The sequence below is a fragment of the Myxocyprinus asiaticus genome, chromosome 34, assembly GCF_019703515.2.
Source record: "Myxocyprinus asiaticus isolate MX2 ecotype Aquarium Trade chromosome 34, UBuf_Myxa_2, whole genome shotgun sequence".
Classification (NCBI taxonomy): Eukaryota; Metazoa; Chordata; class Actinopteri; order Cypriniformes; family Catostomidae; genus Myxocyprinus; species Myxocyprinus asiaticus.
Genome location: NC_059377.1, coordinates 1,349,881 through 1,366,304, shown reverse-complemented (window position 1 = coordinate 1,366,304; position 16,424 = coordinate 1,349,881). Strand labels below are relative to the sequence as shown.

The 16,424-nt window shown below is 38.8% G+C and overlaps 1 protein-coding gene across 1 annotated transcript in view; it reads left to right on the top strand.

The window, feature by feature from the left end:
* Positions 1-16,424, top strand: part of utp18 (UTP18 small subunit processome component) — a 75,142-nt gene that overhangs the window by 28,301 nt on the left and 30,417 nt on the right. The window contains exon 10 of the mRNA XM_051670827.1: positions 9,692-9,815. Coding sequence (XP_051526787.1) covers positions 9,692-9,815 — 124 coding nt within the window. The remainder of the gene's footprint in view (positions 1-9,691; positions 9,816-16,424) is intronic.

Genomic DNA, 16,424 nt, shown 5'->3' with positions numbered 1-16,424 from the left:
ATTTGGCCAGAATTGATCGGGGCCTGTTTCCCTCAGCAGATCTGCGAGCCGGAACTCTGGGAGCTCACTTGATTTCCAGCTTATGTCGAGCAGACTCGGGAAGAGCTCGTCCAGGAATTTCACCATATATATCTGCCTTCTTCATGCTTAGGAATTCAAACAATCCATATGTTGTTTCATCGGCTCCTATTTTCGAGATCTTCCAGTTTTTCAAAAAAAATGTCCACGTATATTTTGGTCGTGAGCAGATTAGCGGATAATTCCCTTTCCGATGACTCCAGATAATCGATCCGTTTCTCAACATCTGCCACTCTTGTAACCAACTCGGAGAATTTTGTTTCCATCGCTGTATTCAATTGACGTATTACAGCGAGATCCTCCAAGTCAGCAACAACCTTCATCAGCATCACCGACATATTGGACAGTTGATGCTGAATTTCCCTGGCTGTGCCATCCAAATCGAGTCCCCGGTCTGCAGGCACGTCAGAGGTATCAGCTTGAGCACGTAAGTGTCTTTTAATATCTCCAGTGCCCGAGGATTTTGACTTTTTTTTTTTTTTGTCATATTGACTTCAGTGAGCAAATATATAGCAGGGTGTATCAAATCTCACTGGTTTATAATACAAAAATAATTAAAAACTAGCAAAAGTGCCCAGATCTTGTCGTTTACATGTCTGCTCCTCGCATGGCATCACGTGACTCTCATTCTATTTTCTTAATCATTCAGTTTATTTCTTTTATTCAAGTATTGAGTTATATTTTCCTCACTTTCTTTTTCAACAACTCCAAAAATCAAACAAAAGTATACTTATATCTCCCCTCTTCTCATCTCCCCCAACCTCTATTAACCCCCCCTCTCCACCCTCACATGGGGCAACTATGATGAACAAGCAGAAACCAGATACATTATCACAGACTTTGAGCATGTTCACAATCAAATTTTCTTTTCAGTAATAAGTCTTTCACCATAATGATAACATCTTTCCACATCTTTGTTTTCGGTGTTGCGTGGTTGCTTCTTGCGGAGGAAAGCTCGTAAGCCACCTTTTCATTGCATCTAACAAACGAAAGACTGGAAGTCATTCATTTCCAACGGAGAGTTGCACGGTGCCTGTGTGGGGTTGCGACCATCTCCGGATGCAACAGTTTCAAATCCGATTTGAGCTTCGGCTGCGTTAAAATATTTAAATTTGTGCGACTAGACCGTATGTGACTTCCCAGCCGGATGTGATGTATTCATTCAAAACTATCACCGCAAAGTGAGAAATTTCAATGTTCTTTTAATTATTCTAAATGCTTGCTGCTTATGTATTTTGGACAATTATGAATGATGAAGTCAGAAATGATTAAGTTGCAAATATATCACAAAAAGCTTTTGTAATTACAGTTAATGTGATTAAATGTGTACATGTGTAATTTTTTTCTGCACGTGCACAACCTACATATATATTTCGATATTTTTTTGTCTTATTGTGTATTTCTATATATGCTTATATTTTTTTATTTGCTTTTTTATTTTATTCTGTTTTTTTATCTCTGTCTTGTGTTGTTTGTGCACTGGAAGCTTCCGTCACCAAGACAAATTCCTTTTATGTGCAAGCATACTTGGCAATAAAGCTAATTCTGATTCTGAAACAGTTGGTAGCTTCTCCCTCAATGAATAAAATCTGCTATGAACGAATTAACAGTTCATCATGACTAGAGGGAGAAATAAGACAGTCGTATGTGAATGTCGGAGACAGTGAAAAGGCGGCTAAAGAATCAAATTTAATTCGTCATTCAAGGTGTAACGCAGAGTCTGTAGGAAAGCGGCTTCCAGTTAAAGGAATAGTTCACCCAAAAATGAAAATTCTCTCATCATTTACTCACCCTCATGCCATCCCAGATGTGTATGACTTTCTTTCTTCTGCAGAACACACATTCACATTTTGTGAATTTTTAGAAGAATATGTCATCTCTGTAGGTCAATGCAAGTGAATGGGTGCAAAAATTTATTTCTTCTCCCTGCCCATTAGGAGGCGTATGCATGTAGAATGTGAATCACCAAAAACACAAGAAGAATGTGAAAGTTAAAGTGGAGATTGACTGAGCAGGGAGGAGAATTGATAGTAAAAATTGACGAATATTGATCTGTTTCTCAATCATATCGCTTATGAAGACATTGCAGCCACTGGAGGCATATGGATTACTTTTATGTTGACCTATGTGATTTTTGGAGCTTTAAAATTTTGGCACCCATTTACTTTCATTGTATGGACCAAAAGTGCAGAGAAATTATTCTACAAATCTTCATTTGTGGTCTGCTGAAGAAAGTCATACACAACCGAGATGGCATAAGGGAAAGTAAATTAAGAGAATTTTCATTCTTGTGTGAACTATTCCTTTAAATATGAGACAGAATCTACTTTGGCTGGGTATTGCCAGCCATGATGCATATGTCACAATTCAATATATTGCGATACATCAGGATATCATGGTTTGATATCCTCATGATTCACATGCTTTCAATTTCATTCCAACTCGTATTGGTGTATTTCAGTTATGACCATTTTGCTGAGAGAAATTCTGTGTGTATGAATTTTTATTCATTGAGGAGATAGCATTGTATAATTTACCTATTACCCCTTTGATATTTTCACTGTATATATATATCTATAAAAACCTGGGTCAGTTTTGGAAAAGTTCCGTTATTGTAACTTCTGATCTCAGTCTAGAAAAAATGGCATACCTGTAGATACCTATAAAAATCCTGTCTATTGAGATCAAAATTCTGACAAAGGTTCTGAAAGCTATCCAGATCCCCATTTAATATAATTTTACAAAGGGCAGTAATGCCATGTGAGGTCCAGGCCCTATATTGTGATCATGCAGAGCTGGAGCAAACTGTGGATCATAAGCCGGCCAACCCAGTACTTTTACCTCTCTGCAAATCTGGAAACGTTTAACCACCTCTACCCACAGTTTAACGGATTAAAACACATCGATTCTGTAATTGATATATTTCCTTCGCCCAGTCTAAACAACCCAGAACCGACTGTATTGGTGTGTCCATCAAGGAGAATTCTATATCTTTCCATTTTGCTTCATAGATTGGACATCACCACAGTACTAGTGTTCTTAACTGTGCGGTTAAATAATAATCCCTCAAACATTGTAATGCCATGCCTACCCTCTCTCTCGGTAGTTGCAGGGTTGAGTATCTTACTTGAGGTCTCCTGTTATTCCATATAAATCTGGAAATATGTTTGTCCCAATCTCTTAACTGTTTACAAGGGACCTCAACTGGCAGTGCTGTAAATAAGTATATTAGTTTGGGTAAAATATTAATCTTAATAGATACTACCCTGCTGCCCATGTCCAGGGAAAGTGAGGCCCATCTGTCCAAATCATTATAAATGTTCTTGTTTATTCAGTTGTAATTTAGGGTATATAAAGAGGACATATCCTTTGGTAAATATATCCCAAGATATTGAATATTTGGTGAATTCCAATTAAAATTATACTTATTTACCTGTTCTTGGGTAGGGACATAATTTAGTGTCAAAGCCTGAGTCTTACGAATATTAAGTGCATATCCAGAGTAGCTCCCATACATCTTTAAGATGTCCATCAACAAAGGTACTCCTGAGCCTGTGTTTTATAGTGTCACAGTACATCATCTGCATACAAACAGACTTTGTATTCTACTCCCCCTATAGTTATCCCCTCTAAACCACCGTCTAAACGCCAAGGGTTCAGTAAAGAGATTAAAGAGAGTTGGGCTAATGGGACAGCCCTGTCTACATCCTCATTGTAAAACTGTTGAATTAGAAAGACTACCATTGATTTTTATCATAGCTGTCGGAGATGAGTATAATGTCTTTATCCATTGTACAAATCCGCTACTGAACCCAAATCTATCCATAATTTGATAAAGAAATTCCCAACCGACAGACTCAAAAGCCTTCTCAGCATCTAGGCTGAGAAGGATTGCACTGCTTTTCCTTTTGTTAATATAATCAATAATGTGAAGGGCTCTCCGTAATTTATCATGGGTTTGCCTGTTTCTAACAAACCCAGTTTAGTCCGCGTTTATCAAGAGTGGCATCATCTTTTCCATCCTCTTTGCCAAAATTGATGCAAACAATTTATAATCCGAATTCAAAACACTTATTGGCCTACATGATTTGCCAGTGATCTAGTCTTGAGGTCATGAACACATGAATTCGTTTTTCAGCATCACAGTCAGAGCATGTGTTGTAACTAAGCAATATTTCTGAGATGGATGAATGCTGTTCTACAAATATTGGTAATGTGTTCTTCACATAGTAATGTGTCAAAGGCAGCATTGATATCTATAAGCACTAGAAGAGAAATGCAACTATAATCAGATGATAAGAGCAAGTCTTTTATAACTGATAAGTGCTACTCCCATTTATTTTTGACCAATTAGAGATTTGAGATCGGTCTATAATAAGCCAACTCTCCAGGATAAAGCTGTGGTTTCTTGATAAGTGGTTTGATAACAAATTTTCTTGGGACATGCCCTAAGGATAACAATGAGTTCATATTAAGAAGAGGTTCTGAGATTACAGGAAATGCCTCTAAGATCTTGGTAGGTATTGGGTCTAACATACAGGTTGTTGAATTTGATGTTTTGTTATTAGTGATGCTGTCTTTAGTGGTCGGAAGAATAGTTCTACCCAAATTATAACGCAGCATAGATTGAAGTGACCTTTGCTAAGCGCAGCATGCAAGAGATGAGGTAATGATCTGAGATATCATCACTCTGCTGCAGAATTACAATGTTATATCAATTCCATTTGACAGACTTAAATCTAACGTAAGATTATGATAAGTTGGTCCTGTCACATTTAGTCAGACCCCAAAAGAGTTGAGAATATTGATAAATGCTAATCCCAGTGTATCATTTTCGTTATCTATGTGAATGTTGAAGTTACCAACAATTAAAGCTCTATCCACAGTAACTACTAGATCTGACAGAAAATCAGCAAATTCTCTAAGGAAATCAGAATATGGCCCTGGTGGTCTATATACTGTAGCATAAACAAAAGAAAACAAACTTATATCCTGACCTTTGAGTAACACCAAAGGCATCACTGTTAATTATAGCAACACCCCCTCCTCGACCCTTGGCTCATGTTTATAGTAATTCATCCAGTTTAAGACTGATTTCAGTCAAACAGAGTGAATCCAAACTATGATATGGATAGTGCTTTGGATGAAAGTGATCTAATGTTTAGTAGCCGTACATTTATATGATGTTTGTCTTTTTTTTTTTTTTTTTTTTTTTTTTATGACTTAATGCGGGTTTTGTGTTTGGTATTTTGGGGAACCGAGACAGTCTCTATATGATATCTAGGTGATAGTCTATGTGTTAATGTGACGTCTGAAGGCAGCTAGCAGACGTTCGGATTATCCAGTCTTTCTGCTTCTTGACCTGGGCCCCAGTTAGTCAAACACTATCACTATGAAGACTATTAGCCAAATTGCTAGAGAGAAAAGCGGCACCTTCCCTGGAGGGATGGAGTCCATCGCTTTTTAGCAGGTATAAATATCTTCCCCAAAAACTCATCCAATTGTCTATAAATCCTATAGTATTCTCCGGACACCACTCAAACATCCAGCCATTCAGTAACACTAATCTACTATAAACCACATCCTCATGACAAGCAGGGAGGGGGCCTAGCATATTACAGTGTCTGACATTGTTTTTGCAAGTTCACATACCTCTAACATTGTCTTTAGTGATCTTCGACTGGCGAAGCCGGACATTGTTAGTGCCGACATGAATAATCTTAGAAAATCTACGTTTAGCATTAGCCAGCACTTGTATATTGGATTTGATGACAAACGCTCTGGCTCCCGGAAGGTTTTTTACGATGGTGGCTGGAGTCTCTATTTCTACGTTCCTTACGATAGAATCACCTATAACCAGGGAGCTTCCAACAGGCTTCATAGTGTGTGCAACACTGAGTGGGGAGAATCTGTTGGAAATCCTAACAGTAACAGGAGAATGATATCGCTTTGCCCTACGAGTATGCTGTGGAGACATCACCCAAACGCCCTGCACATAAAACGGATGCGCATGGTAAAATGCATGCAGTTGAATCGCGATGAAAGTATACAAGTGGAAAAACCGATACATGCGGTAAAATAGAAAGATAAGCTATGTTAAGTAGGCTACAATTTCAGTTTCTGTAAGGCAGTGGTTAGTATCTCTTTTAGCCTGATGATCTGCTCCCTGCATTTTGTCTGCTTTAGCCGTCATGTTATCCGTGTTTTTAGCCTGGCTATTGGCCTTATACTAACTGAATAAGATCTGAATAGAACTCCATTGTCGGCAATGCGCCTCTCAATCAAAGCGAGGGCTCTCTCCAAAGTAAGCATTTCTTTTTTTTTTAATGATTAACATTTTTATTAAAACACAGAAAAGCAAAACATAGATACACAATCAACTTTTAACACCCACTACCACTCTGAGGCCATCAGACGACTCGCCTCGTCACTTGTAATATTCCCTTCCAACCCCACGAGTTCTCGTGCTTTGGATTTTTTGATGAATGAGGCATACTGTATGATCCGACCCCTAAGAACCGCCTTAAGTGCCTCCCAAGCCGCGCCCACTGAGGATACTGAGGACCAGTTGGTCTCCATATAAACATTGATTTCAGCCTTTAACATTTGTTAGGATACATTAAAGTGCCAACTATATGATTTCTTTTTCTCCATATGTGGCAACACTCTAAACTCACCAGGGCGTGATCTGTGACTAAGATGTTTCCATTTGAACAATCAACAACAGATGAAATGAGGGACTTTATATATATATATATATATATATATATATATATATATATATATATATATATATATATATATATATATATATATATATATATAAATCTATTCTAGAATAAATCTTATGGACTGATGGAAAAAGAATTTATAGTCTCTACCAGATGGGTTCAAAAGTCTCCAAATATCTGTAAGACCAAGATTTTTACACATCCTGTGAAGTGTCAGTGTTGTTCTAGGGGGCTTACACACTTTTGCTTCACTATGATCAAGGACTGAATCCATCATTAGATTAAAGTCTCCTCCCAATATTATATCATGAGGGGTGCTAGCGGCTTGCAACATCCTTCAATATTTGTAAAAAAGCCCTGATCATCAGCGTTAGGTGCGTAAATATTAGCCAAAATCAACCTATGCTCCTGAATTTCTGCTAAAACAATAATGACTCTTCCTAATTTATCTTTAATCTGTTTGAGACATTTGAAATGCTTATCAATGTAATGACTCCCCTGCTCTTACTTGAGTCAGCACTAAAGAAAACATGTCCACCCCATATCTTCCCAAATTTCAGCTTCCTGCAGGGAAAGATGTGTTCTTGAAGAAACACTATCATATTTCTTATGTTTAAGAAAATAAATAACCTTCTTTTTATGGGGTGCCCCAACCCATTCACATTCCACGTGGAGAGAGACAATCCACTGATATTAACAATTGACATTTTAACATGAGAAAAAATAGATTGTGTCAAAAATAAAATTATAAAGACCACATTCCAACATTAGTGCAACAGTCAAACCCTGAACCAACCCCCCCCCCCCCCCCCCCCGAACCAAACAAACAGAAAAAAGAAAAACGTGCGCATTAACACGCGTATGACAGCGCCAACTGGCGTCCATCCTTCTAAACTCGAACAGTCCATGTACGCCTATGAGAGCCCCCGCGACAACTTTGCCGTTGGATTGCTCAAGTCCGGTGTTTCTATACAAATTTTGAGAGACAGAATTACATAAAGAAAATAATCTATAAAACAAACTCTAGCCAATAGGCAGAATAAACACAAAGAACGTGTAGATTCATTCATAAAACTGTATCGAAGGTGTGTTCCTCCACAAAACAAATTCCAGCCTCTAGCAGAACCAGCACAAAAAAAATGTAAAATACATTTGGTTTCCTCGGACAGTCAACGAATGTTCATGAGTGCAGCAGATACACATATTACAGCAAGATCCTACAAGTTCACCACGACCTTCACCAGCATTACAGACATTCTCGCCATTTGCCTCTGAATCTCTCCCGTCGCACCGTCCAAACTGAGTCCCTGGTCTGTGGCCCTGTCTGGGGTATCAGCTTGAGCACATAACTGTCTTTTAATATCTCCAGAACCCGAGGATTTTGTCATGTTGACTTCACAGAACAGTTATGTATCAGGGTGTATTGAATCTCATCGATTTAAAACACAAAAAGATTGAAAAACTAGCAAAGTGCTCAGAGCTCGCCGTTCACACATCTGACCCCCACATGGCGCCACGTGACTCCTATCTGTCAAATGCATTATTAAAACCTGGAAGGATAGTGGTGAACCATCAGCTTCGCGGAAGAAATGTGGTCGGAATTTTTTTGGGAATGATCGGAGATCAATAAAACGCTTGAAGTCACATCGTAAAAAATCGACAGTAGAATTCACGGCTATGTTTAATAGTGAAAGAGCATTTCCACACGCACAGTGTGAAGAGATCTTACAGAACTGGAATTAAACAGCTGTGTGGCCACAAGAAAGCCACTTGTTAGTGAGGCTAATTGGGAAAAAAATGACTTCAATTGGCTAGGGAGTATAAAGATTTGACTGTGGAGCAATGGAAAAAGGTCATGTGGTCTGAGTCCAGATGTACCTTATTCCAAAGCAATGGGCACGTCAGGGTAAGGAGGGAAGCACATGAAGCGATGCACCCGTCATGCATAGTGCCCACTGTACAAGCCTCTGGAGGCAGTGTTATGATCTGGGGTTGCTTCAGTTGGTCAGGTCTAGGCTCAGCAACATTATGCGGCAATAAAATGAAGTCAGCTGACTACCTGAATATACTGAATGACCAGTTTACCCCATCAATGGATTTTTTTCTTCCCTGATGGCACGGGCATATTCCAGAATGACAATCTTTTTTTGTTTTTTTGTTTTTTTAGCCAGGCAGTGTACCAATAGACTAGAATTCAATAAGAATCAAAATATTACAAGTATTTTTAAGTAATATAACTTGGCTTTGCTTTAAGATGCACAGATGCCATGATATCTTCTCTCATCCAACACCCCAAAGAGACACACATACACAGCGCCCCCAAGTGAACACAATTGTAACTGCAAGATATGGTGAGAGATTCAGGGGGAAAATACAGTGTAATTTAGCATTGTGCACGGCAGCCAAATGCGTAAAGGAAAATGAATTTGCGATATTCGTGTAGTGATTTTAATACCGGAGGATCTGGTGTAGAACGATTACTCATGCACATCCCTAGTAATTCCTAATTCAGTTTTTCAGTGACTGCCTGTCTGTTAATGGTGGGGGGGTTTTCATGCTACACCACTGCTTTTTGGAAAAGAAGCTGTTTACTGGACAATTTTTTGAAAAATGTGGTGTCGAAGTTGATAGCAGTGATACTTAGTCACTCCCCAACTTCATCTAAAACATCAACAAAAGAAATAGGAAGAGTGGCCAAATGCATTTCATAAATGAGAAAACCTGGTCAAATGTCCCAGAATCAATTCTACAAATTTGAATTGGTAAAAATAACACATTGCTAAACAGTCATTTTTCATGTACATACATGTACATATGGTGTATGGTGGAATTTGGGACTTAGAAATTCTCATTGAATTTGTGATGCATTTTGTCTGTGGCAGAGGAAGGTGAGGTGTTCGTCTGGGATGTGCGGACCAGTAAGTGTTTGAACAAGTTTGCAGATGATGGCTGTGTAAGAGGAACATCACTTGCATTGTCAAAAGATGGCATGTACCTGGCCTGTGGGTGAGTAACATTTACAACACATTATTTGCTTTATAAAACATTAAACATTAAAACATCATTTATTTGTTTGTGTGTGTGTATATATATATATATATATATATATATATATATATATATATATATATTTATATTTATTTATTTATTTTTTTCCAAAAACTAAACGCTTTGTTTTACAAATAATTTTTTCCACTTTTTAGAGGAAATATTTAGCAATTTAAAATGGTTTTGTATGAGGAGCTAAGCCATTTGGCATAATATTTTTAAAATTCAGCTGCTATAGAGCGAGCAGACAACCGAGTGAGTGCACAAAATTTGATTGGCTTACTGCTCTCATCTACACTAACCCACTATATCATTATTCTAATTAGGGCTGGGCGATATGACGATATATATCGTGGCGACGATATAATGTGTCAACCGGTAGAGATTTTCTAAATTGTATATATCGCGATATGTACACAGCGTGGGCTTATCTATCAGTGGGCAGGGCTTCACGTGAGACAGAATTGAAGAAACATGGACAGGGTTTTTCCGGCATTTTTCTGCAGCCGCTCAAGCAAATATATTGACCTTTATCGAGCGTTCGGCGCTTTAAAAGTGCTAAATATTCACCTGACACTTGAATGTTTCACGTGACTATGGCAGCAGGCTTTCCGATATTTGTGCTCCAGAGACGAGAGATTTGAGCGGGATTACTCGTGCTACTCGATCATTTTTGACCCAGGAAAACCCCAAATGGAGAACAAAATCTCCACAGAACGGGACGACTCTGAAACAGGCCAAGAAAATGAAGAGAAGCTTGTTAATAAAACAGATGCGACATCTTTGGTTCACACGACGATCATCACTCATAATACAAGCAATCTGTTTCACCACCTCAGAATGAAGCGCACACAAGAATATTATGTAAGTCAAAAGATGAACTCTGCATTAATTCGGTTATTTATTTAGCAAGAAGTGATATTTATTTTATATTTGTTTACTTCAAGAAATTTTTATTTTCGTTGGATTTTATTTTTTACTTGTTTAATTTTGTTATCACATTGCTTTGAGAAGATTTTTATGGAGGACGAAACTCGCAAAAATAATAAATACAGGGAAGTCAAGTGACGGCATGCGAGGATCGGACGTGTGAATGGCGAGCTCTGCTCACTTTGCTAGTTTTAACACTTTTAATGACATAAACCAGTGATACTCGATACACTGTTCCATAGCTGTAGGACAGTATGTCAAAGAATTCAAAATCCTCCAGCTCTGGAGACATTAAAAGACACTTACGTGCTCAAGTTGACACCCCCGAGCAGGCCGCGAGCCTGGGAGTCAATTTAGTCGGAGAAGTGCGGAAAATGTGGCGAGAGATGCTGAACATGTCGGCAGTGCTGACGAAGGTCGTTGCTGACTTGGAGGATCTTGTTGTGATACATCAATCAATCACTGCCATGGAGGCAAAGTTCACTGAGGTGATTACAAGAGTGGGGGATGTTGAGAAATGGATAGATTATCTGGAGTCATCGGAGAGGGAATTATCTGCTAATCCGCTAGTGACCAAGGTGGATTTGGAGCGTGTCTGGGAGAAGCTGGAGGACATGGAGAACCGTAGCCGGCGGAATAATGTACATTTCGTCGGAATTCCTGAGGGTGAAAAAGGACAGGATATGGTGAAATTCCTAGATGGGCTCCTTCCGGATCTGCTCGACATAGCAGGCCATAAGCTGGAAATCGAGCAAGCTCACAGGGATCCTGCTTGGCGAGCTGCGGAGAAAGGCAGGGCCCTGATCAATTCTGGACAAATTTCTGAGACCATCTGATAAAGATCTTGTGTTACGCAAGGCGAGGAATAAAGGAAGGATTTACTGGAAAAACCACAGCATTTTCTTGTTCCCAGACTTTGCGAATTTGACAAGAGAAATGTGATCAATTCAAGGAACCAGCACAAAAAAAATAAATTAAAAAAATAATGCCGTTCAGTTTCTTCGGACAGTCAAACAAATGTTCAGTGAGCCGGCTGTTTCATGGGTGCAGGAGATGACCTAATCATTCCAATGTCATGCAAAAAATATTCCACAAAACAAACTCCATCCAATAGGAGGCATAAGCACAAAGAATGAGTAGATTCATCCACAACTGTCCCGAAGGAGTGTTATTCCACAAAACAAACTCCAGCCGCTAAGCGGAACCAGCACAAAAAGAAACAAAAAAGGCACGCAGCTTCCTCGGACGGTCAAGAGTATATTCAGTGAGACATCTCACTTGGAGGCATGTGAGAAACACACCATGACTTCCTCAGTCCATTGATTTTATGAAAGACATTGCTTGTTGTGGGCATGAAAATATTTTGCGGCCATCCTTATTCTCAATTTGGCTGGGAACTTCAGTGTAAAAGTGACACTTCGTCGATGCAAAAGTTTCTTGGAGTGTTATTCCACAAAACAAACTCCAGCCGCTAGGCGGAACCAACACAAAAAGAAACAAAAATGGTGCCCAGCTTCGTATGTACAGCGAGACAGCTCACTGTCATGTAAATATTTTGCAGCCATGCTTAGTATCTATTCTCAATTTGGCCGGAAACATCAGAGCAAAAGCGATCATCCATTGATGTAAATGTTTCTTGCATTCCTTGAAACTATCACGTTTCAAAATCTGGGAACAAGAAAATGCTGTGAATCTTCCAAGAAAGCTTGAATTCAGGGACAAAGTCTTATTTTGGCTAATATTTATGTACCTAACGTTGATGATCAGGGCTTTTTTTATAGATCTTGAAGGGATGTTGCAAGCTGCTGGCACTCCTCATGATATAATATTGGGAGGAGACTTTAATCTTTTGATGGACTCAGTCCTTGATCATAGTGCAGCAAAAATGTGCAAACCCCCTCGAGCAACATTGACGCGTCACAGGATGTGTAAAAATCTTGGTCTTACAGATATTTGGAGACTTTTGAACCCATCTGGTAGGGACTATACATTTTTTTTCATCAGTCCATAAGATTTATTCTAGAATAGATTTTGTTTTTATATCCAAGTCCCTTATTTCATCTGTTGTTGATTGCTCAATTGGAAACATTTTAGTCTTGGATCACGCCCTGGTGTGTTTAGAGTTGTTGCCACATACAGAGAAAAAGAAATCATATAGTTGCCGTTTTAATGTATCTCTTTTGCAAAATCCTGAATTCCAACAAATGCTAAAGACTGAAATCAATGTCTATATGGAGACCAACTGGTCCTCAGTATCCTTTGTGGGCATGGCTTGGGAGGCACTTAAGGCGGTTCTTAGGAGTCGAATCATACAGTATGCCTCATTCACCAAAAAATCTAAAGCACAAGAACTCGTGGAATTCGAAGGGAATATTAAAAGTGCAGAGGCAGAGCTGAAGTTCCGAATGTCATCTAATGGCCTCAGGGAATTGACCTGACTGAGATACAGATATAATTATTTTTTTTCTTTTTCTACCATTCCCTCAGGGAAATCTGCTTGTGGTGAAATATTTACCTCAGCCAATGATATTAATAATGCTTTTAAAGAATTCTGTCTTGATCTCTGTAGTTCCACGTTTTCGTCTACTGATGAGGATATTAGAAACTTTGTGAAACCATTAGAACTTCCTAAACTGACAAATGAGCAAAGGAATTCTCTTGATTTTGAGATAACCTTGGAGGAGCTTTGCGAGGTTATTAAGGCCTTGCCTACAGGCAAGGCTCTGGGGCCAGATGGTTTTGCCGGGAGTATCTTTTTAAGATTTTGGAAATATACGGGTTCGGGAATACTTTTATCGGGTGGATTAAGTTACTTTATAGACACCCGGTAGAGGTGGTTCAAACTAATGGATTCATTTCCGATTATTTTACTTTGGATAGGGGCATCCGGCAGGGTTGTCCTCTTTCCCCCTTATTGTTCTGTCTTGCCCTGGAAAGATTAGCAGCCGCAATAAGAAAGGAGGTGGATGTCTTCCCTGTAACGCACAGCGTTGAGATTGCCTACAGTGACAACAAGCTCAGTCTGATGATGCTGTGACACACCGCCCCAGACCAAGATGGACCCTCCACCTCCAAATCGATCCCACACCAGAGTTCAGGCCTCAGTGTAACGCTCATTCCTTCGATAAATGTGAGTCCGACCGTCACCACTGGTGATGCAAAACTGTGATTCGTCAGTGAAGAGCACTTTTTGCCAGTCCTGTTTAGTCCAACGAAAGTGGGTTTGTGCCCATAGGCGACGTTGTTGCAGGTGATGTCTGGTAAGAACCTCCCTTACAACAGTCCTACAATCCCTCAGTCCAGCCTCTCTCAGCCTATTGCGGACAGTCTGAGCACTGATGGAGGGATTGTGCGTTCCCGGTGTAACTCGGGCAGTTGTTGTTGCCATTCTGTACCTGTGTGTACAGGTGTGATATTCGGATATACCGATCCTGTGCAGGTGTTGTTACACGTGGTCTGCCACTGCGAGGACGATCAGCTGTCCTTTCTGTCTCCCTGTAGTGCTGTCTTCGGCGTCTCACAGTACAGATATAGCAATTTATTGCCCTGGCCACATCTGCAGACCTCGTGCCTCCATGCAGTTTCAAAATAATTATGACCACTGGGATGCGTGTTTGTGTCGGGTGGGGGGAGGGGGGGTAATGTTCGGGGGGAAGGGTATATAATTTGATTCTGTATTTTCTGTTATGTTTATTTAATTTGTTGATGGGAATCAGTAAAAATTTTTTAATAAAAAATAAAAATTGATTTATATATGTATGGCTATTACTTTTAGTAAGGTTTGTGTTTCCGTTTCAGCTGAAGAGTGTGCACCACATAATGAGAAAGGAATGCATTAGTGAACCCCATATATATATATATATATATATATATATATATATATATATATATGGGGTTCACTAATGCATTCCTTTCTCATTATGTGGTGCACACTCTTCAGCTGAAACGGAAACACAAACCTTACTAAAAGTAATAGCCATACATACATAATACTATAATAATATAATAATGGATTATAGTATAATAATAGGATAATAATATAATAATGAATTGCAAGAATACAAGAGTAGCAGTTGGTAGTGAAATGACAGGTGATGTGTAAAAAAATAAAAGGGAGGGGTACCAAGACGTAACAAAACAAGTGTTAACAAAACTGTCTATAATTGGATTTCAATAATAGTTACAATAATAGTACTACTATTACTACTACCTCCACTACTAGCCCCATTATCATAGCCAGTAGTGATAATGATAATAATAATAACAACAATAATGGTAATAATACTATCAATAATAATAATAATTTCAGTAATGATAATAATAGCTTGTTGTATTTTTATAGGTTTGTGGAGAAGTGTGTGTATGCTGCCCCAGGTGTCTGGTTTAAGTTAAGATGAATTACGAATGGGTTCCAGATGTCATTAAAAGCAGATATATTCCCCCTATGGGTGGATGTTATTTTCTCTAATGTGATGTATTCTGTGAGAATATTGATCCAGTGGTCGATATGTAGAGATTTTTTTGATTTCCAGTGTAGAAGAATTGTTTTTTGGCAGTAGTTAGAGAAATAAGGAGTGGGTTTTTATGTTTAATTGTGAGGTGATGGAGATGGAGGGATTCTACAGCTCAGAATAGTGGAAAGTTTCTCTGTCACTGCTATCCATAGGGAGTAAACTGGTTGGTAGGCCCATGTGGCATGGAAGTAATTGTCAGTGGTACCCAGAGTGCATTGTGAACAGGTGTCTGTGTCGGTTAAACCCATTTTGAACCTTTTTCTTTTGTGATGTGAATCCTGTGAATAATCTTATGCTGTAAGTTGTACATTTGTATTGCTGTCATAGAAAAGGTATTATTACATATTTCCACCCAGAGGTCAGGGTTGGGGGAGAAAGCCAATAATTTACCCATTGGTAGTGTTATTGTTGGATCAGTCTTTGATATAAGTTTATAAAGTTTAGATATACATTTTCTGGAGTTTGTGATTTTCATTATCTCTTCAATTAACCAAGAAGGGTGTAGTGGGTTGTTAGATATATTAATCTTTGATTTAATTATTGATTTTAATTGTTGGTACTGGAGGTACTGTTCTCCCCCAACTCCATACCTCCGGACTAGTGTATTGAATGATATGAATTGGTTATTTTGAAATAGGTGAGTGTGAAGGTGAGTGATTCCTTTCTGCTGCCATGATGGAAAGTGGACAGGATTGTTGTGCAGTTGAAAATCAGGATTGTGCCAGATTGGGGTGTATCTACATGGTGTTAGATTTAATAATTTTGTTCACTTTCCACCATGCTGTCAGAGTTGAAGTGATAGTGATATTCTTACAATAGTTCATTTTCTTGGAATTTGGTAGGAAGGTAAGGTTTGCAACTGAGGTATTTCTGGATTGATTTTGTTCTAGATCTGTTCATGAGTTATCGTAATTGTCGTTCTGAATCCATTTGACTAAATATTGTAATTGATTTGCTAAAAAAAGTATATTGGAAGTTTGGAGCTTCTAGGCCACTTGTGATTGTCTTTTGTAGTTTTGCCAGGGAGATTTTGGGTTTCTTGTTTTTCCAATAGAAATGTGAGGTTAATGAGTCAAGTGATTTAACCATTTATCTGTTGGTGTAGTTGGGAGCACTGAAAACA